Raw genomic sequence first — 22,567 nt, 5'->3', positions numbered from 1 at the left:
GCAGTTGTAGACCAAGCTGGATGAGCAAGCATCTTAGAGAGGTGATTAAGAAAAAGCAGAAAGCCTACAAGGAGTGGAAGATGGGCGGGGTTAGCAAGGAAAGCTACCTTATTGAGATCAGAACATGTAGGGATGAGGTGAGAATGGCTAAAAGCCATGTAGAGTTGGACCTTGCAAAGGGAATTAAAACCAATAGTAAAAGGTTCTATAGCCATATAAATAAGAAGAAAACAAAGGAAAAAGTGGGACTGCTAAACACTGAGGATGGAATGGAGGTTAAGGATAATCTAGGCATGGCCCAATATCTATACAAATACTTTGCCTCAGTCTTTAATAAGGCTAATGAGGAGCTTAAGGATAATGGAAGGATGACAAATGGGAATGAGGATATGGAGGTAGATATTACCACATCCGAGGTAGAAGCCAAACTCCAACAGCTTAATGGGACAAAATCGGAGGGCCCAGATAATCTTCATCCAAGAATATTAAAGGAACTGGCACATGAAATTGCAAGCCCATTAGCAAGAATTTTTAATGAATCAATAAACTCAGGAGTGGTACCGTACGACTGGAGAATTGCTAACATAGTTCCTATTTTTAAGAAAGAGAAAAAAAGTGATCCGAGTAACTATAGGCCTGTTAGTTTGACATCTGTAGTATGTAAGGTCTTAGAAAAAAAATTGAAGGAGAAAGTAGTTAAGGACATTGAGGTCAATGGTAATTGGGACAAAATACAACATGGTTTTACAAAAGGTAGATCATGCCAAACCAACCTGATCGCCTTCTTTGGGAAGGTAACAGATTTTTTAGACAAGGAAATGCAGTGGATCTAATTTACCTCGATTTCAGTAAGGCATTTGACACGGTTCCACATGGGGAATTATTAGTTAAATTGGAAAAGATGGGGATCAATATGAAAATTGAAAGGTGGATAAGGAACTGGTTAAAGGGGAGACTACAACGGGTCGTACTGAAAGGTGAACTGTCAGGCTGGAAGGAGGTTACTAGTGGTGTTCCTCAGGGATCAGTTTTGGGACCAATCTTATTTAACCTCTTTATTACTGACCTTGGCACAAAAAGCGGGAATGTGCTAATAAAGTTCGCGGATGACACAAAGCTGGGAGGTATTGCTAACACAGAGAAGGACCGGGATATCATACAGGAAGATCTGGATGACCTTGTAGACTAGAGTAATAGTAATAGGATGAAATTTAATATGAAAAGTGCAAGGTCATGCATTTAGGGATAAATAACAAGAATTTTAGTTATAAATTGGGGACACATCAGTTGGAAGTAACAGAGGAGGAGAAGGACCTCGGAGTATTGGTTGATCACCGGATGACTATGAGCCGCCAATGTGATCTGGCTGTTAAAAAAGCTAATGCAGTTTTAGGATGCATCAGGCGAGGTATTTCCAGCAAAGATAAGGAGGTGTTAGTACTGTTATACAAGGCACTGGTGAGACCTCATCTGGAATGCTGTGTACAGTTCTGGTCTCCCATATTTAAGAAGGATGAATTCAAACTGGAACAGGTTCAGAGACGGGCTACGAGGATGATCCAAGGAATGGAAAACCTGTCTTTTGAAAGGAGACTGAAAGAGCTTGGCTTGTTTAGCCTAACCAAAAGAAGGTTGAGGGGGGTTATGATTGCTCTTTATAAATATATCAGAGGGATTAATATTAGGGATGGAGAGGAATTATTTAAGCTTAGTACCAATGTGGACACAAGAACAAATGGATATAAACTGGACACTAGGAAGTTTAGACTTGAAATTGGACGAAGGTTTCTAACCATTAGAGGAGTGAAGTTCTGGAACAGCCTTCCAAGGGGAGTAGTGGGGGCAAAAGATATATCTGGCTTTAAGACTAAGCTTGATAAGTTTATGGAGGTGATGGTATGATGGGATAGCCTAATTTTGGCAATTAATTTGGCAACTGATCTTTGATTATCAGCAGGTAAGTATGCCCAGTGGTCTGTGATGGGATGTTAGATGGGGTGGGATCTGAGTTACTACAGAGAATTCTTTCCTGGGTGCTGGCTGGTGAGTCTTGCCCACATGCTCAGGGTTTAACTGATCACCATATTTGGGGTCAGGAAGGAATTTTCCTCCAGGGCAGATTGGCAGAGGCCCTGGAGGTTTTTTGCCTTCCTCGGCAGCATGGGGCACGGGTCACTTCCTGGAGGATTCTCTGCAACTTGAGGTCTTCAAACCACAATTTGTGTACTTCAATAATTCAGACATAGGTTAGGGGGTTGTTAGAAGTGGATGGGTGAGATTCTGTGGCCTGCATTGTGCAGGAGGTCAGACTAGATGATCATAATGGTCCCTTCTCATGGCCGGCTCCAGACCCCAGCGCGCCAAGCGTGCGCTTGGGGCGGCATCCCAGGGGGAGGGCGGCAGGCGGCTCCAGTGTAGCTCCCGCAGGCATGCCTGCAGAAGGTCTGCTGGGACCGCGGCTCCGGTAGACCTCCCACGGACGTGCCTGCGGAGGGGCCGCTGGTCCCACTGCTCCGGTGGAACATCCGCAGGCACGTCTGCGGGAGGTCCACCAGAGCCGCGGGACCGGCGACTGCTACAGCGCCGCCCGCGGCGCGCCGCCCTGCTTGGGGCGGCGGAAATCCTAGAGCCACCCCTGTCCCTTCTGACCTTAAAGTCTATGAGTCTATTAGGATTTCTCAAGGGGTCCCATTTCTACAGGTGCCGTGTGCTTTGCGCCTGATCCTGTCAGGGGTGAGCGCGAGGACACCGCACAGAATATCAGTGACTAATTCCCCAGTTGCCTCAGGTTTATTTGCTGCTGGAAATTTAATCAGCAAACACATTTTCAAAGGTTTTATTCTCCAGGTTAATTGTGAAGGCAGGAATTCAGAGCTGATTGCTCTGTGGTAAAAGATCTGATGAGGCATATTTCTATTTCCTGACTGGCTGAGGGCTCTAGAATCTCTGTCATGTAGATAACCCTCAGAGTTACTGGGCTACCAGCATCTCTGAGTCTGAGTGCCACATGTCAGGCCTCGTACCCTGCCCTCTCATGGGATGGCATGCCATGATGCTCCCACCCTCAGACTGGCCCCTGGGCTACAGCACACTGCAATTTGACTGTGCCTGCCCTGCAGGTCTGAGTGGGTTCAGCACCTGTGGTTCTTTCCTTTGGGACGCTGTGAGTAGTGGTGAGATGAGTGACCAGCCAGCCTTCTGGAACCAAATTGGTGTGTAATGTGAACTGTAGGAATAAAGTGCAACATGGGAGAGTAAGAGGGTTTTCATGAAACAGTCTGTTTGTGTCTGACCCCCAAACCCTACCACTCTAATGGGGAACCAGGCAGGCCGAGGGCCTTCAGACTTCCGCAGTGGTGTCTGTGCCTGTCAGTCTGAAGAGCTTCTCAGCAACAGCTGCTCCACCTCTCTACAGACTCCCAGAACTGAGACAACAAGCTGGGTAATGTGGCTGGAGCCTGGAAATGGGCTCTTCCCAGCTTGTAGCTCTGCTGTTGTCTCTCAACCTCCATGAAGTGCTCACTGAGAGATGGTTCTTCCTCAGCTGCTGCTTCCCTTCCTTCATGATTTCCAGCAGCCTGTTTTTAAATTCAGAAGAGCCATACTGGTTTCACCCAATAAAGCCATAAGACAAACATCCCAGTAGTTAACCCAATATAGCTATAAGCAAACATCCCAAGAACTCGGTTTAACCTACAGATTCATTATGGCATCTCAGCTCCATATCTCTCCCAATACTAATTTTGGGTGCTACGTATTTTAGGAATACGGGACAGAGACACTCAGAGAGAGAGAGAGAGAGAGCGACAGACTACTTTTATGCGTGAAATGATGTTCAATTTCCATGTATACTGCATGCACTTTGAAATCCACTTCCTGCAAACCCTCATTGTGTTTGAATAACAGCTACTGGGGGTACTATCTACCAGAGAGTGAGAGCTCAGGGAATAAAAAAATTTTATACTGATCTCAAGGGTTACCACGCCAGATACAGGCTACAGCCTGACAGAACAGAACCTGAGGAGAACCAGTCAGCTATTAACTAAGGGTCAGAGGAGCTACAATATTCCACATACTCTTTGCAATGGGTTTCTGCTATTAACCCTTTGTTCAGTGGAACAGCTGTATAATGCCGTCATTTGGTAACTGACCAGTAGCTGTTTCAAACACTTACATTCAGGGTCAAGAACACAATCCCTCTGCGATAACTGTGCAGGACTTTCCAAAGAGTCATGAGACAACAGAACCACTGGTCTGTGTTTTGGCAGAGAAGAGCTGAGGTGCAGGAAAGGGGAGTGTAATGATGGTTGTATGTAATTTATGCCCATCACTGCTTATACAAGAATGGTAAAGTAATGTGCACACTCAACCGGATATTAGTGCAAACCTAGTGTTTTCACTATTCACCCATATGTGACACTAACTCCACACCTGCCCAACTGAAGTAACTGTCTGTGTTAGCTTGTAACTTGCCAAATATCTACAGACCATTGCATGAGAAGAGGATGCAGGTCAAGTGAGGATGAAGAGAAGCCTGTAGGAGGATTGAACTCTCTGGATTCAGTCAACATTGGCCAGGCAAAGCACTTCAGCTCCTCTTGGATGGATTTTTGGTGATCAGAGCATATCACCTGGAACATTTGGTACGGGAAAGTTAACAGAGCCCAGTTCTGACTGAATTTATACTTGTAAATCTGGAGCGATGCCATTCAAGTCAATGATATTAAATTAAGAACTTGTGCCTAAGAATGTATCTCATGTACTGCAGTGACAGTTTAACCCATGCATTTGCCATGTGTTTACATCAATGGAGCCAAGAGTTTAGCAGGATTCAAAGAGGGACTGGATGTTTATATAGCTAACCAGAAAATCCAATTAGAGCAGTGAGGATTGTTTCAAAAACTCTTCGATGGACTTCAAACGTTCCTGATTTGCACCGCAAAATTTGTCTAATTAGTGGGTTCAGGTTATTTCAAAGCTGCCTATTGCAGGGTGTCTTCCACTTCCTCTGAAGCATCTGGAACTGGCCACTGGATACTAGGTTAGATAGACTATGGATCTGATCCACTCTGGCAATGTCCATCTGCCCGTTTATTGTGTAAATCCAAGACTATGTTTTTACTGATCTTCCTTAAGCTCCTGGGAGTCTCTAGACTTGCACTGAGAGCAGAAAAATGTCTCGCTAAATGTCATTCAATCTCCTGTCCTTTTTCCTTTTAGGATGGAAAGTTCAGAACTCCTCGGACCTGCCCAGTACATTATGTCAGCTGTCAATAACACCAAATTGAACTCTGCAGTGTTCCTTCTCACCGGGTTCCCAGGTGAGGAAGACGTCCATATCTGGACCTCTATCCCCTTCTGCTTAATGTATGTTATTTCCATAGTAGGAAATTCAGTCATTCTGTTCATTATAAAAACAGATCCAAGCCTCCATGAGCCCATGTACATTTTCCTTTCCATGTTGGCCATCACAGACCTTGCCTTATCGATATCCACTATGCCGACGACACTGGGTATATTCTTGTTTAACTCTAGGGAGATCAGTCTCGATGCCTGTTTTGCCCAGCTGTTCTTCATCCACTTGCTTCAATGCATTGAATCCTCTGTGCTCTTGTTGATGGCCTTTGACCGCTTCATCGCGATCCGTAACCCACTGAGATATGCCTCCATCTTAACCCTGCCAAGAATAGGCAAGATGGGATTGGTGTGTGTGCTAAGAGGGGTGGCTGTAATTCTCCCGCTCCCTTTTCTTCTTCAACGGTTCCAATATTGTCGATCCAATGTCCTCTCCCATTGCTACTGCATAAACCAGGACGTCATGAAGATGGCTTGTTCAGATATCAGAGTAAACAGTATCTATGGCTTGTCGGTTGCACTCTTGACGGTGGGGTTGGACTCGCTGCTCATCTTCCTCTCTTATGTGATGATCCTCAAAGCAGTGCTGAGCATCACATCCCCCACAAAATGCATTAGGGCCCTGAACACCTGCGTCTCCCACCTCTGTGCTGTCCTGCTTTTCTACACGCCAATGATCGGCCTTTCCATGGTACACAGATTCGGGGAGGGCTCGTCTCACTTGCTTCAGATTCCCCTGGGCTACATCTACCTGCTTATCCCACCCCTGATGAACCCAATTGTGTACAGCGTGAAAAGCAAACACCTTCGTGAGAGGATATTCAGGGTGTTCATCAAGTGAAGAGTCAGTTCATCATCCAGCTCCAAAACCGGTGACATAGGATACGAAAAATATGGGCCACCTACTCCATCCTGGACCCTTAAATCCAAGACAACATGAGCTACTGATCTGTGCTATGTAGAGACAGGTTCAGAGAGGGTCTAAGGCCTGGAGCAATGGGAGAGAGGCTGGTGAGGGAGGACAGTGCAATGGGTGAAGGAAGCCAAGGCAGGCAGCAGCGTTTTAAAAGTCACTTTGTTCATGGATAGCCAGGGGACCAGTGGGATCTTGGCCCATAAAGAGCCACATTAGTGGCTGCTCCAACCTCAGAATTCCTCTCGACACAGTCAATAAAGAGAAGGCACGTGGATGTTGTTTCCCATTACACCTGGCCTGTGACTGTCCCATCTGTGGTTAAACATTCACAGACCATGAAAAAGCTGCAGAGCTGTTCTGCAGTCACACCCCTGGCCCTTCCCAAACGCTCTGGGTGCTGTGTGATCTATGAGAACTGCACCAGCTGTGGCCAGGGGCTACTGAAGGGGCACAGACACTCACCCTTCCCCTATGCCCTCAGCCAGGTCTTTGTGACAGCGTCATCTCAGACACATGATTAATGCAGGAGCCCCAGAAGAAGCCATTCAGGCAGCCCCCTACCCCCATTCATGGCTTTGCACACAACACACATCTGAGGACACTCCCCACTGAGACAGAGCAGAGTGGCGTGTGTGAGTGAGGGCCTGACACACAGGAGTCCTGGCAAGAGACTCAGGCCCAGGTTCCCTCCTCTGCCCCCCTTTTGTGCTGCCCCAGCAATGAAAAGGGGTGGAAACGGTCCTCATCTCCCCCACAGAGTCACAACTAGCGCCTATCCCGCCTTTCCCATTCACTGCAACGTGACCACCTTTTCAAAATCAAAAGAGGGACAGAGGCAGGAGCCCCACCCCATCTGTGACACTGCCACACCTCTCTTCTTCCCCCATGAGGCCCCACCCTCTGCTCCCTTCCACCCGCTCTCCAGGCCAGAAGCTATAGCTGGGCCATGATGAAATGTGTCCGGGGAGCTAGAGCCACTGTGAGGACCACCAGATCCTCCACCTGCCCTGGACAGAGTGCTGGTGGACTCAACAGAAGCCTCCAGTCTGTGTCCCTGCCTGACAGGATGCACCCCAGGGGAGATGGAGAATCTGGGGCTCCCCACACCAGCCTTGGCTCCCATGATAGCTCTTACCATGGTCCAGCTGGTGGCCTGGCCAGGGGGGCGGAGCCTCATGGGAAGTGGAGGAGTAGGGGGAGGGGCCTAGTGGGAAGAGATGGGGTAGGTGGCAGGGCCTCTGCAGAAAAGGAGCAGGGGTTGCAACAAGCCTGAACTGATGCTCACCCTAAAAAAGAGTTTGGTGGGGCGTTCCTGAGGAAAGGGGAAGGGTGTGGCCAGAGGGTAGGAAATCTTGTGTTTTAGAGAAGACTGGATTAATGCAGCCCCACAAAGGAGGCTATTGTTTTAAGTACTTCCATCTGAGATTAATTATTGCTCTTATTATTACCTTGAAGGTAAGGGAAAGATGTCTGCAGGCCTACCTTGGGCCACTAGGGGGCACTCTGGGGTGGCCCCCATCCCCAAGGCCTTAGCAAGAATGAGCTTGGCACTTGAAAGCTGTTACCCGTGGGCTGAGTTTCGCTCAGCCCCTAGGCTGCTCTGAACCCCACTGAGGCAGGGGGAGAACAGGCCAGCAAATCAAACCCCTGCAACTGGCTCTTTGCCATCCCTGCTCTCTGCAGTGAAGCGGGGAGCTCTGCTGGTGCAGCAGAGAATCCGGCCATATTTCTCACCGCTCAGATGGCTGGAAGGCTGGCCCTGTGTTGTGAGCATTGCTCTGTGACTCAAGACAGCTGGGTTTGATTCCTTTGCCATGTGTGACCATGGGGGAGCCATTGGATGTCTCTGAGCCCTTACACAGGTGGCTAATAGCCCTGGCCTGCCTCACAGTGGTGTCAGGAGGATAAATACATTCCAGGTGATCAGATACTCTGGGACCCTAAGATCAGGGCTGTGTCAGGGTTCCACAGAGCAACACCTCTGACATTGGTCTATAAAAGTCATCTTACAACAGCCTCCTGTGACAGCTGCTTCTGGGAAGCCCCATGACTCCAGCACCTCGGTATCTGTGGCAGATGTGGGGGTCCTCAGGAGTGACATTGAGGGTTGGGTAGTTGAAGTGTGAGGGGAGTGTTGGGGTGTCATGATGATGCGGAGCCTTTCAGCACAGTCACCAGACTGGTGTTTGCAGCCATTGATGCTGAATGGATGTAACTTCCAAACAATGGAGCAACAGCCACAGGGGCCTCATCTTAGACAGTTTTGTTGGGAGAAAGCAGTCTGAGGTCAAAGATCATCTCCACAGCTTGGCCCAGTAACATGGGCACGGCTGAGCACTGTGGTGACTGGGCCCAGGCTCACACGGGTTTCAAACAATTTGTCTGATACTGACGTTAGAATTACTTGCCTGCAGTTTCTGGGATCACCTCTGGACCCTTCTTAAAAAATCAGCATCAAATTAGCTATTTGCCAGTCACCTGGTAGAGAGGCTAAGTTAAGCCATAGGTCACATAGCACATTTAGTTGTTCTGCAATTTGGTGTTTTAGTTCCTTCGGAACTCTTGGGTGAATCCCATCTGGTCTTGGTGACTTATATTGTTTAATTTATTCATTTGTTTTAAATTCTCTGTGATGGGTTGTCACCCCTGGGCTACAGTCTGGGAGCCGGTGGAACTCCTGAGCTCCTAACACTTCAGCCGGGCTGTCCTCTCTCACACTGCTCTGCTGGTGACACAGCCACGCTCTCCAGGCCCTGTTATCACCCAACACAGCAGCAGGTGGTGCCACAAGCCCAGCTGACCCACCTGAGCGCTTTACCTAAGGCACTCAAGGATAAATAGTAGACAACAGCCAATTTCCCAGCTTCTCAGCTTTTCTCCCTTTCTGGGGAATAAATGCAGAATTATGCCATCTTGCACTGCACGGGGCTGTGTACAACACAAACTCGTTAATATAGGTCATTTTCCCCTCAATGTGGGATAGATACGCAACAGCCTTTGTTTACAGAGCTGACATTTTGGATCCCCAAGAGAAATCGGAAGTTTCTCATCTCCTTTTCCCTTGTAACATAAACAAAGGTTTCACTGACTGAGTCTGTGACTGCCCTTTGGGTATGGAATGGTTTAATCCTCCTGACCAGTCCATGCCTCTGCTATTGTGCCCATCAGCTACTCTAACTAGCCTTCCCATCTCTATGCAGCCCCCTGCACCCTATATAATGACCCCTTACGCAGATCCTGTGGGCAGTGGTTCCTGTTGCAAGCCCTGGTAGAACGTCTCTAATGAATCTGTGCTACAAGAGACCTGGAGAGGTTCCTAGAGCAGTTGTGGAGGCCCAGAGATTGTGGGTGGGTCTATCTACCAGTGGATCACTGAGATCTGTGCATAACTTTGGGAATCCCTGGATCTTGGGTCCCTTTTCATTCTTCAGGGAGAAGGGAAGGGACCTTTTCTATTGGAATGATTCGAGGGATATTTCCATGTAGGAGCCTTGTGGAATCTCCCTTCCCTGGCCTGCACTCTGGGTTTGTAATGCAGGAAAAGGGCTACTGGGGAAAAATCTGGCTGTATATTATTATGATGATGATTTTATTATATTTTATTTTTTTTAATTTCAACAAGATCGCAGCTGTGATAGAATCGTTACCACTCAGCCACCCTCAAGTGAGCCATGTGACAAATTGGAACCATACAAACAGTGATGACAAGCCTGTATTCCCGGAATAGATTCTGTAGCAGGGCTGTCACTGCAGACCAGTTGGGTGGCATCACCAGGCATCCCCTATGATTTGGCCTCCTGCAGTTTGCCATTGGCATGATGAGGGTTAAAGCTGGTGCACAAGAAGCTAAGTAGCAGAGATTCCCTGACGGCCAAGTGGCCCCAAGGGAATGTGCAGACATGCTTCATAAAGACAGTTGCCTCCGTATCTGAACAGATGCTGCCTGTGCAACCTCTCTGATGACTCCTTGTCCTTTACGGTGAAGATCTCTGGTGTCAGCGGCTCCCCTCTAGCAGGAATTGGGTATGTTGGCAGGTTTCACTGTCTTTAAAGTGTGAAGTTAAGGGTAAAGGCTGCAAGCTGTTTATCTTGGCAGATGTTCTGTGTAGCAGCAAAGGATTCAATGGGGCTGTTGGAGTGTGTCAGTGACATTGGCTGGAGGGCAGGCAGCACTAGATAGCTTGGAAACCCCTCCCCTACATCTGTCCATGGTCCTCAGTGGGTTGTTGAAGCTACACAGAAATCTGACATGCAAAATGTGTTTAAAACCCCAAAGCCCTGAGTCAAGACTTCTCACAGGGTCCCATTTCTAGAGTTACGGGAGGTTTTGGATCCGATCGTCCCAGGGGCTGAGCACGAAAAGGCTGCATGCAATATCAATGACTAGTTCCCAGATTGCTTCAGCTGTATTTGCTGCTGGAAATTTAATCAGCAAATGCATTTTCAAAGCTCTGATGAGGCATTTTTCTGTTTCCTGACTGGCTGAGGGTCTCTAGAATCTCTCTCCTGTACATAACCCTTAGAGTTCCTGGGCTACCGGCATCTCTTCCCCCTCTCTGATCTCTGAGTGCCACATATCAGGCCTTGTACCCTTCTCTCTCACGGGATCCCCGATCCTCCTACCCTCTGAGTGGCTCCTGGGGTACAGCACATTGTGGTTCAACTGTGCTTACCCTGCAGGTCCGAGTGAGTTCAGCACCTGTGGTTCTTCCCTTTGGGAGGCTGTGAGTAGTGGTGAGATGAGTGACCAGCCAGCCTTCTGGAACCAAAGTGGTGTGTAATGTGAACTGTGGGAATAAAGCGTAAAACGGGAGAATAAGAGGGTTTTCAAAAATCAGTCTGAACCCGTCTGACTCCAAACCCAACTACTCTAACGGGGAACCAGGCAGGCTGAGGGCCTTCAGACTTCCCCAGCGGCATCTGTCCCTGTCAGTCTGAAGAATTTCTCAGCAACAGCTGCCCCACATCTCTACAGACTCCCAGAACTGGGAAAACAAGCTGGGTAATGTGGCTAGAAACAGTAAATAGGCTCTTCCCATCTTGTAGCTCTGGTGTTGTCTCTCAACCTCCTTGAGTTGCTAACTGAGAGATTGTTTTTTCTTCAGCTGTTGCTTCCCATCCTTTGTGATTTCCAGCAGCCTGTTATGAAATTAAAAAGAGTTATACTGGTTTCACCCAATATAGCATAACAGAACCATCCCAGCAGTTAACCCAATATAGATATAAGCAGAGGTGAAAGTTAGCCGGTACGGGCCGGTACGGAAGACCGGTAAGAAAAGGTGCAGTAGCTACTGGCAAGAAAATGGAGCATTCGCTCCCTCTCCGCCTCCTGGCTCCAGCAAAATTGAGGGTCCGGGAGCCCAGCTCCACGAATGTTCGGGGCCGGGTCTCCCCCCTGGCCCCACCTGCTGCCTCCCCTGAGTGTGCCCCAGCCCCCCTTTGCTGCCCCCATGCACCTCCCTGGGTCTTGGAGCAGAGCGTTTGTCTCTCCCCGTCCCCTGCAGTTCCATGTTGCCTGCCTGCATTAACTGCCGCCACAGGGTGCTAGTGCCCCCCCCCCCACTACTGCCAGGACAGGCTGCCTTTCCCCCTTGGACCCTTTATTTTCCAGTGGGACCCTCCACCAGTACAGCCGCCCCTCTGCCCACAGTCACTGCTCTTGCCCCACGCTGGGCAAAGGGCAGCCCCAGTGAGGCTACAGTGAGGGGCAGCAGCGGGGAGGAGGCGCACATGTGATGGCAGCCGCCCCCCTCCCACCCGGCATGGCACCTACCACAGGGGAGGCGAGGGGGATTCCTGGGCCTGAGAGGGGCCCTAGGAGCATGTGCAGTGATAGTGGGGGGAGGAGTGTGCTGCCGGGAGGGAGAAGGGGGTCCCTACCCCAGAGCTCTCTGCTGCCAGCAGGGAGAGGGCTGGGGGGAGTCCTTCTCTCTGGCTCCAGTCCCAGGGCAGCCTGCCTGCACCCCAAACTCATCCCCAGGCCTGCCCCACCCCGGAGCCCACACCCCCAGCCAGAGCCCTCATCCCCCTGCACCCTAACCCTCTGCCTCAGCTCTGAGTCCCCTCCCACACCCCAAAACCCTCATCCCCAGCCACATCCCAAATCCACCCACAGCCTCACCCCACAGCCCTCACCCCTGCTCCCCCTCTCTCCACACTCCCTCCCATCCCCAAACTCCCTCTCAGAGCCTGCACCCTGCAACCCTCCTGCACCCCAGTCCCCTGCCCCAGCCCAGGGCCTGCACTCCAGACCTCCTCCCCCACCCAAACTCCCTCCCAGAGTCTTGGGCAGGTGTGGGGGGGTGGAGTTTGGGGGGGCAGATTTTGGGCAGGGGCAGGTTCTGGGCACCACCAAAATTTCTACAGACCTCCCACCCCTGCCGGCAAGAGCTGGTGCGCCATACCGGGGTAGATCAGCTTTCTGAGGCAGCAATTTAAAGGGCTGGAGCCCAGGGCCCTTTAAATTGCTGCCAAAGCCCTGCTGCCAGAGCCATGAGGTAGCGGCTGCGGGGCTCCGGTGACGATTTAAAGGGCCCAGGGCTCCTGCCTCCGCTACCGCCCTGGGTCCTTTAAATCACTGCTGGAGCCCCACTGCTGCTACCCCAGGGCTCCGAGGACAATTTAAAGTGCCCGGGCCCTTTAAATAGCCCCCGGAGCCTGCTGGAGCCCTGGGTTAGTGGTGGCAGGGCTCTGGTGGCTATTGAAAGGGTTCGAGGCTCCCGCTGCCTCTCCCAGCCCGGGCCCTTTAAATAGCCCCGGAGCCCTGCTGCCGCTACCCCAGGGCTCCAGCGGCAGGGCTCCGTAGATGATTTAAAGGGCCCTGGAGGGTAGTTGCAGCCAGAGCCCCGGGCCCTGCTGCTGGAGCCCTGGGGCTCCGTCGGCAATTTAAAGGGCCCGGGGCTCTGCTGCGGTAGCAGCAGCTAGAGCCCTGGGCCTTTTAAATCGCCCCATTTAAATTGCCCCCGAACCTCAGGGCTCCCAGCCACCTCTGCACCTGGGAGCTCAGGGGGTGATTTAAAGGGCTTGGGACTCCCAGCTGCTGCTACCACAGCCCTAGCCCCGGGCCCTTTAAATCCTGATTTAAAGGGCCTGGGGATTTAAAGGCTCCGCCTCTTCCAGTGGGGCACACGCCCCTCCTCCGGATTCCGGAGTACCGGCAAGTCCTTTAAGTTACTTTCACCCCAGGATATAAGCAAACATCCCAAGAACTCGGTTTAACCTATACATTCATTATTGCATCTCAGCTCCATGTCTGTCTCAATATTGTTCTAAGGTGCTACGTATTTTAGGAATACAGGATAGAGACAGTGAGAGAGAGAGAGAGCAATAGATGACTTTCCTGTGTGAAATGAAGTTCCATTTCCTTGAATATTCATGCATTTGACTTTGAAATCCACTTCCTGCACCCCTCGTTTTTCCTGTATAACAGGCGTTGGGGGTACTATGTACCACAGAGTAACAGCTCAGGAAATGGTTATTTTCTATACTGATCCCAAGGCCTGTTACCACTCCAGATACAGGCTACAGACTGATAGAACAGAACCTGAGGAAAACCAGTCAGCTATTAACCCAGGGACAGAGGAGCTACAATGCTCCACATATTGTTTGCAATGGGTTTGTGCTAATAACCCTTTGTTCAGTGGAACAATTGTACAATGCCATCGTCTGGTAACTGAGCAGTAGCTGTTTCAAACACTTACATTCAGGGTCAAGAACACAAACCCTGTGATATACCTGTGCAAGACTTTTCAAAAAGTCATGAGACAACAGAACCGCTGGTCTGTGTTTCAGCAAAGAGTAGAGCTGAGGTGCAGAAAAGGGGAGTGTAATAGTGGTTGTATGTAATTTACGCCCATCACTGCTTACACAAGTATGGTAAAGTAATGTGCACACTCAACCGGATATTAGTGCAAACCTAGTTTTTTCACTATTTACCAATATGTGACGCTAACCTCACTCCTGCCCAACTGAAGTAACTGTCTGTGTTAGCTTGTAACTTGCCAAATATCTACAGACCGTCGCCTGGGGAGAGAATGCAGGTCCTGTGAGGATGAAGAGAAGCCTGTAGGATGATTGAACTCTCTGGATTCAGTCAACATTGGCCAGGCAAAGCACTTCAGTTCCTCTTGGATGGATTTTTGGTGATCAGAGCATATCACCGGAAAATTTGGTACAGGAAAGTTAACAGAGCCCAGTTCTGACTGAATTTATACTTGTAAATCTGGAGCGATGCCATTCAAGTCAATGATATTAAATTCAGAACTTGTGTCTAAGAATGTATCTCATGTACTGCAAAGAGGCAGTGGCTTAATTTGGACTCTCAGGAGTGTAGAAAATAAAATATATATATATATATAATATGGCAATGAAACACATTTATAAATAGCTTCAGTGCAGGAGAGATAAATACAGTGACAGTTTAACCCATGCATTTGCCATGTGTTTACATCAATGGGGCCAAGTGTTTAGCAGGATTCAAAGAGGGACTGGATGTTTGTATAGATAAACATAAAATCCAATTAGAGTAGTGAGGATTCATTCAAAAACCCTTCGAAGGGCTCTAAATGTTCCTGATTTGCACTGCAAAATTTGTCTAATTAGTGGGTGCAGGTTATTTCAAAGCTGCCTATTGCAGGGTGACTTATCTGGAACTGGCCACTGGATACTAGGTTAGATAGAATATGGATCTGATCCACTCTGGCAATGTCCATCTGCCTATTTATTGTGTAAATCCAGGACTGTTTTTGCTGATCTTCCTTGAGCTCCTGGGAGTCTCTAGACTTGCACTGAGAGCAGAAAGATGTCTCGCTAAATGTCATTCAATCTCCTGTCCTTTTTCCTTTTAGGATGGAAAGTTCAGAACTCCTCGGACCTGCCCAGTACATTATGTCAGCTGTCAATAACACCAAATTGAACTCTGCAGTGTTCCTTCTCACCGGGTTCCCAGGTGAGGAAGACGTCCATATCTGGATTTCTATCCCCTTCTGCTTAATGTATGTTATTTCGATAGTAGGAAATTCAGTCATTCTGTTCATTATAAAAACAGATCCAAGCCTCCATGAGCCCATGTACATTTTCCTTTCCATGTTGGCCATCACAGACCTTGCCTTATCGATATCCACCATGCCGACGACACTGGGTATATTCTTGTTTAACTCTAGGGAGATCAGCCTCGATGCCTGTTTTGCCCAGCTGTTCTTCATCCACTTGCTTGAATGCATTGAATCCTCTGTGCTCTTGTTGATGGCCTTTGACCGCTTCATCGCGATCCGTAACCCACTGAGATATGCCTCCATCTTAACTCTGCCAAGAATAGGCAAGATGGGATTGGTGTGTGTGCTAAGAGGGGTGGCTGTAATTCTCCCGCTCCCTTTTCTTCTTCAACGGTTCCAGTATTGTCGATCCAATGTCCTCTCCCATTGCTACTGCATAAACCAGGACGTCATGAAAATGGCTTGTTCAGATATCAGAGTAAACAGTATCTATGGCTTGTCGGTTGCACTCTTGACGGTGGGGTTGGACTCGCTGCTCATCTTCCTCTCTTATGTGATGATCCTTAAAACAGTGCTGAGCATCACGACCCAAGTGGAATGTCTTAGGGCCCTGAACACCTGCGTCTCCCACCTCTGTGCCGTCCTGCTCTTCTACATGCCAATGATCGGCCTTTCCATGGTACACAGATTCGGGGAGGGCTCCTCTCACTTGCTTCAGATTCTCCTGGGGTACGTCTACCTGCTCATCCCACCCCTGATGAACCCAATTGTGTACAGCGTGAAAAGCAAACACCTTCGTGAGAGGATAATCAGGGTGTTCATCAAGTGAAGAGTCAGTTCATCATCCAGCTCCAAAACCGGTGACACAGGATACGAAAAATATGGGCCACCTACTCCATCCTGGATCCTTAAATCCAAGACAACATGAGCTACTGATCTGTGCTATGTAGAGACAGGTTCAGAGAGGGTCTAAAGCCTGGAGCAATGGGAGAGGGGCTGGTGAGGGAGGACAGTGCAATGGGTGAAGGAAGCCAAGGCAGGCAGCAGCATTTTAAAAGTCACTTTGTTCATGGAGAGCCAGGGGACCAGTAGGATCTTGGCCCATAAAGAGCCACATTAGTGGCTGCTCCAACCTCAGAATTCCTCTCAATACAGTCAATAAAGAGAAGGGAGGTGGATGTTGTTGTTTCCCATTACACCTGGCCTGTGACTGTCCCGTCTGTGGTTAAACATTCACATGCCATGAGAAAGCTGCAGAGCTGTTCTGCAGTCGCAGTCCTGGCCCTTCCCGAGTGCTCTGGGTGCTGCGTGATCCATGAGGACTGATCCAGCTGTGGCCAGGGGCTACTGAAGGGGCACAGACACACACCTTTCCCCTACACCCTCAGCCAGGTCTTTGTGACTGAGTCATGTCAGACACATGATTAACGCAGGAGCCCCAGGAGAAGCCATTCAGGCAAACCCCTACCCCCATTCATGGCTTTGCACACAACACACATCTGAGGACACTCCCCACCGAGACAGAGCAGAGCGGCGTGTGTGAGTGAGGGCCTGACACACAGGAGTCCTGGCAAGAGACTCAGGCCCAGGTTCCCTCCTCCTCCCCCCTTTTGTGCTGCCCCAGCAATGAAAAGGGGTGGAAACGGTCCTCATCTCCCCCACAGAGTCACAGCTAGCGCCTATCCCGCCCTTCCCATTCACTGCAGCGGCACCACCTTTTCAAAATCAAAAGAGGGACAGAGGCAGGAGCCCCACCCCATCTGTGACGCTGCCCCACCCCTCTTCTTCCCCCATGAGGCCCTATCCTCTGCTCCCCTTCTTCCCCCAAGGCTCCACCCCCTCTCCAGGCCAGAAGCTATAGCTGGGCCATGATGAAATGTATCGGGGAGCTAGAGCCACTGTGAGGACCACCAGATCCTCCACTTGCCCTGGACAGAGGGCTGGAGGGCTCAACAGAAGCCTCCAGCTTGTGTCCCTGCACCCCAGGGGAGATGGAGAATCTGGTGTTCCCCACACCAGCCCTGGCTCTCAGGATAGCTCTTACCATGGTCCAGCTGGTGGCCTGGCCAGGGGGGCGGAGCCTCATGGGAAGTGGAGGAGTAGGGGGAGGGGCCTAGTGGGAAGAGATGGGGTAGGTGGCGGGGCCTCTGCAGAAAAGGAGCAGGGGTTGCAACAAGCCTGAACTGATGCTCACCCTAAAAAAGAGTTTGGTGGGGGGTTCCTGAGGAAAGGGGAAGGGTGTGGCCAGAGGGTAGGAAATCTTGTGTTTTAGAGAAGACTGGATTAATGCAGCCCCACAAAGGAGGCTATTGTTTTAAGTACTTCCGTCTGAGATTAATTATTGCTCTTATTATTACCTTGGAGGTAAGGGGAAAGATGTCTGCAGGCCTACCTTGGGCCACTAGGGGGCACTCTGGGGTGGCCCCCATCCCCAAGGCCTTAGCAAGAATGAGCTGGGCACTTGAAAGCTGTTACCGGTGGGCTGAGTTTCGCTCAGCCCCTAGGCTGCTCTGAACCCCACTGAGGCAGGAGAAGAACAGGCCAGCAAATCAAACCCCTGCAACTGGCTCTTTGCCATCCCTGCTCTCTGCAGTGAAGCGGGGAGCTCTGCTGGTGCAGCAGAGAATCCGGCCATACTTCTCACCGCTCGGATGGTTGGAAGGCTGGCCCTGTGTTGTGAGCATTGCTCTGTGACTCAAGACAGCTGGGTTTGATTCCTTTGCCATGTGTGACCGTGCGGGAGCCATTGGATGTCTCTGAGCCCCTGCACAGGTGGATAATAGCCCTGGCCTGCCTCACAGTGGTGTCAGGAGGATAAATACATTCCAGGTGATCAGATACTCTGAGACCTTAAGATCAGGGCTGTGTCAGGGTTCCACAGAGCAACACCTCTGACATTTGTCTATAAAAGTCATCTTACAACAGCCTCCTGTGACAGCTGCTTCTGGGAAGCCCCATGACTCCAGCACCTCGGTATCTGTGGCAGATGTGGGGGTCCTCAGGAGTGACATTGAGGGGTGGGTAGTTGAAGTGTGAGGGGAGTGTTGGGGTGTCATGATGATGTGGAGCCTTTCAGCACAGTCACCAGACTGGTGTTTGCAGCCATTGATGCTGAATGGATGTAACTTCCAAACAATGGAGCAACAGCCACAGGGGCCTCATCTTAGACAGTTTTTTTGGGAGAAAGCAGTCTGAGGTCAAAGATCATCTCCACAGCTTGGCCCAGTAACATGGGCACGGCTGAGCACTGTGGTGACTGGGCCCAGGCTCACACGGGTTTCAAACAATTTGTCTGATACTGACGTTAGAATTACTTGCCTGCAGTTTCTGGGATCACCTCTGGACCCTTCTTAAAAAATTAGCATCAAATTAGCTATTTGCCAGTCACCTGGTAGAGAGGCTGATTTAAGCCATAGGTCATATAGCACATTTAGTAGTTCTGCAATTTGATATTTGAGTTCCTTCAGAACTCTCGGGTGAATCCAATCTGGTCCTGGTGACTTATATTTTTTAATTTACCAGTTTGTTCTCAAACCTCTGTGATGGGTTGTCACCCCTGGGTATAGGAGCTGGTGGAATTGCTGAGCCCCCTAATACTTCAGCTGGGCTGTCCTCTCTCACACTGCTCTGCTGGTGACAAAGCCACGCTCTCCAGGCCCTGTTATCACCCAACACAGCAGCAGGTGGTGCCACAAGCCCAGCTGAGCTACCTGAGTGCTTTACCTAAGGCACTCAAGGATAAATAGGAGACAACAGCCAATTTCCCAGCTTCTCAGCTTTACTCCCTTTCTGGAGAATAAATGCAGAATTATGCCATCTTGCACTGCACAAGGATGTGTACAATGCAAGCTCGTTAATATAGGTCATTTTCCCCTCGATGTGGGGTAGATACGCAACAGCCTTTGTTTACAGAGCTGACATTTTGGATCCCCAAGAGAAATCGGAAGTTTCTCATCTCCTTTTCCCTTGTAACATAATCAAAGGTTTCACTAACTGAGTCTGTGACTGCCCTCTGGGTATGGAATGGCGTAAACCTCCCAGCCCGTCCATGGCTGGGCTATTGTGCCCATCAGCTACTCTAACCAGCCTTTCCATCTCTGTACAGCCCCCTGCACCCTGTATAATGACCCCTTACGCAGATCCTGTGGGCAGTGGTTCCTGTTGCAAGCCCTGGTAGAACGTCCATAATGAATCTGTGCTACAAGAGACCTGGAGAGGTTCCTAGAGCAGTTGTGGAGGCCCAGAGATAGTGGGTGGGTCTGGCTACCAGTGGATCACTGTGATCTGTGCATAACTTTGGGAATCCCTGGATCTTGGGTCCCTTTTCATTCTTCAGGGAGAAGGGAAGGAACCTTTTCTATTGGAATGATTTGAGGGATATTTCCATGTAGGAGCCTTGTGGAATCTCCCTTCGCTGGCCTGCACTATGGGTTTGTAATGCAGGAAAAGGGCTACTGGGGAAAAATCTGGCTGTATATTATTATGATGATGATTTTATTACCGTATATTTTATTTTTTTTAGTTTCAGCAAGATCACAGCTGTGATAGAATCATTGTTACCACTCAGCCACCATCAAGTAAGACATGTGACAAATTGGAACCATACAAACAGTGATGACAAGCCTGTTTTCCAGGAATAGATTCTGTAGCAGGGCTGTCACTGCAGACCTATTGGGTGGCATCACCAGGAATCCCCTGTGATTTGGCCTCCTGCAGTTTGCCATTGGCATGATGAGAGTTAAAGCTGGTGCACAAGAAACTAAGCAGCAGGGATTCCCTGATGGCCAAGTGGCCCCCAAGGGAATGTGCAGACATGCTTCATAAAGACAGTAGCCTCCCTATCTGAACAGATGCTGCCTGTGCAACCTCTCCGATGACTCCTTCTCCTTTACGGTGAAGAACTCTGGTGTCAGCGGCTCCCCTCTAGCAGGAATTGGGTACGTTGGCAGGTTTCACTGTCTTTAAAGTGTGAAGTTAAGGGTAAAGGCTGCAAGCTATTTATCTTGGCAGATGTTCTGTGCAGCAGCAAAGGATTCAGTTGGGCTGTCGGAGTGTCTCAGTGACATTGGCTGGAGGGCAGGCAGCACTAGGTAGCTCGGAAACCCCTCCCCTACATCTTGTTGTCAGAAGTGTTGTCAGAGTGTTACCGGTGTGGTGCTCTACTTTCTCCAATGTTGATATCACTCGGCTGCGTGCGTGTGTTCCCTCTGTGTGCTGCCCCAGCTCTGCGCAGATAGCTGACCCAGCAGACCCCGAGAGAACCCCCAATAACCACAGAGTCCAGTAAGATGCAAAGCCATGTCAGCTAGGTTTATTGCGACCTCGGACACAATTGCAGTTCCCTGTAGGTTTCTTAGCCTAACTCAGGGCATACTACGAGAAAGTGCCTCTTGGCAATGGACTCAGCTCAGTCAGTGGCGGGACTTTCCACTGCCCCCTCGGCTGGACAGAGACACCGCCCCAGGGATGCATTCTTATACACAGATATAAACCAGTTACACATCACACCTGACATATTGAGGTGCAACCCCTCCACGCTGCAAGGTTCAACCTCTCTACGTATTAAGGTGCCGCCTCTCACCTTGTACATGTTGGTTCGATCAAAACAACTCTCTCCATCATAGTACCCTTTTGCCCCTGTCATTGGGATGGGCCAGCCTGTTCTTTGTTATCTGTGTGGAATGTGAAAGTATGTGAATGTTCTGCTATCTAGTGTTCAGTACCTTTTAGGTACGTAGCTTCTTGCAGCATCAGCCCTTTCCTTGCCAGCTTCTGTGAGCAGGGCCTGCCTCTGGCTTACAGCTTCACTTTGCTTTATGTGAGCAAAGTCTTGACCATTACTTTAGTTCAGGCCTCAGGCCTCATATCGGACCTCTGATCCCAAGGTTTATATCTTAGGGCCTCCTCTTACTACACATCTGTCCATGGTCCTCAGTGGGTTGTTGAAGCTACACAGAAATCTGACATGCAAAATGTGTTTAAAACCCCAAAGCCCCGTGTCAAGACTTCTCACAGGGTCCCATTTCTAGAGTTACAGTAGGTTTTGGATCCGATCATCCCAGGGGCTGAGCGCGAGGAGGCTGCATGCAATATCAGTGAGTAGTTCCCAGATCGCTTCAGGTGTATTTGCTGCTGGAAATTTAATCAGTAAATGCATTTTCAAAAGTCTGATGAGGCATTTTTCTGTTTCCTGACTGGCTGAGGGTCTCTAGAATCTCTCTCCTGTACATAACCCTTAGAGTTCCTGGGCTACCAGCATCTCTTTCCCCTCTCTGATCTCTGAGTGCCACATATCAGACCTTGTACCCTTCTCTCTCATGGGATCCCCGATCCTCCTGCCCTCTGAGTGGCTCCTGGGATACAGCACATTGTGATTCAACTGTGCTTACCCGGCAGGTTTGAGTGAGTTCAGCACCTGTGGTTCTTCCCTTTGGGAGGCTGTGAGTAGTGGTGAGATGAGTGACCATCCAGCCTTCTGGAACCAAAGTGATGTGTAATGTGAACTGTAGGAATAAAGCGTAACGTGGGAGAATAAGAGGGTTTTCAAAAATCCGTCTGACTCCAAACCCAACTACTCTAATGGGGAACCAGGCAGGCTGAGGGCCTTCAGACTTCCCCAGCGGTGTCTGTCCCTGTCAGTCTGAAGAATTTCTCAGCAACAGCTGCCCCACTGTCAGGGACTCGAACCCCGACAGCGAAGTTCATTGTCTGACCGCAGAGAGACAGGCAACACCAGCAAGGTCTGATCAAAAGTTCTTTATTGACAAGTGCACGCATCAATAGAGAGCAGCTCGTCTCCAAACAGAACCAGCCCCCACTTTACAGCTTAGTATTAGCCTATATAGACAGTTTTATTACGTCATAAATCATTCACTTGAGCAACCCACCCCCCTTTGTCAAAAAACTAGAAATTAGACACCTTTCAATATATATGTATGCCTAATCCCTATGTCTACAGCATTAGATTGTTAATAATATCTTAACAAGCACCAAAAGTTAGGAATGTAGGGGAGTAAAAAAACAAACCGAAAACCAAACCAGGGAGTAACAATAAGAGCGCTGGGAAGCTGGGGGTTTCTTATCAGTTCTTCAAACACTGTTCCTAACACAGCACAGCTGGTACTATGCCAGGAATGCAGCCCCCTCACTTATATCACTTTTTCCCAGAGCTTTGTGAAACATGCTGCTTCTCAGTATTTTCCACTCTGGGATTACCCAGAAGCCCTTGTTACCCTGACTTCAGTCAGGTTGGCATAACTGGTTTTGTGCTACATCTCTATTCAGGCCTAACACCACCTCTCTA

General features: G+C 49.5%; 3 protein-coding genes across 3 annotated transcripts in view; all 3 read left to right on the top strand.

Annotated features, from left to right (window-relative positions):
- LOC120395721 (olfactory receptor 51G2-like) overlaps window positions 1-22,567 on the top strand; it is an 84,366-nt gene that overhangs the window by 22,200 nt on the left and 39,599 nt on the right. The gene's annotated exons all lie outside the window — the stretch shown is intronic.
- LOC120395719 (olfactory receptor 51G2-like) lies at window positions 4,522-6,196 on the top strand. The gene is made up of 2 exons (XM_039520387.1): window positions 4,522-4,643; window positions 5,221-6,196. Exon 2 carries the CDS (start codon window positions 5,222-5,224, stop codon window positions 6,194-6,196), a length of 975 nt encoding a protein of 324 aa, XP_039376321.1. The 5' UTR covers window positions 4,522-4,643; window position 5,221.
- LOC120395718 (olfactory receptor 51G2-like) lies at window positions 10,238-16,243 on the top strand. Its single transcript, XM_039520386.1, has 2 exons — window positions 10,238-10,294; window positions 15,118-16,243. The coding sequence occupies exon 2, from the start codon at window positions 15,119-15,121 to the stop codon at window positions 16,091-16,093; it is 975 nt and encodes a 324-aa protein (XP_039376320.1). The 5' UTR covers window positions 10,238-10,294; window position 15,118; the 3' UTR covers window positions 16,094-16,243.

The sequence above is a fragment of the Mauremys reevesii genome, linkage group 1, assembly GCF_016161935.1.
Source record: "Mauremys reevesii isolate NIE-2019 linkage group 1, ASM1616193v1, whole genome shotgun sequence".
NCBI lineage: Eukaryota > Metazoa > Chordata > Testudines > Geoemydidae > Mauremys > Mauremys reevesii.
This window is presented reverse-complemented; position numbering and strand designations above follow the sequence as displayed.

Bases quoted from the DNA above. Each gene is read 5' to 3' on its own strand.
- LOC120395718 (XM_039520386.1), top strand. From the start codon at position 15,119: ATGGAAAGTTCAGAACTCCTCGGACCTGCCCAGTACATTATGTCAGCT.
- LOC120395719 (XM_039520387.1), top strand. From the start codon at position 5,222: ATGGAAAGTTCAGAACTCCTCGGACCTGCCCAGTACATTATGTCAGCT.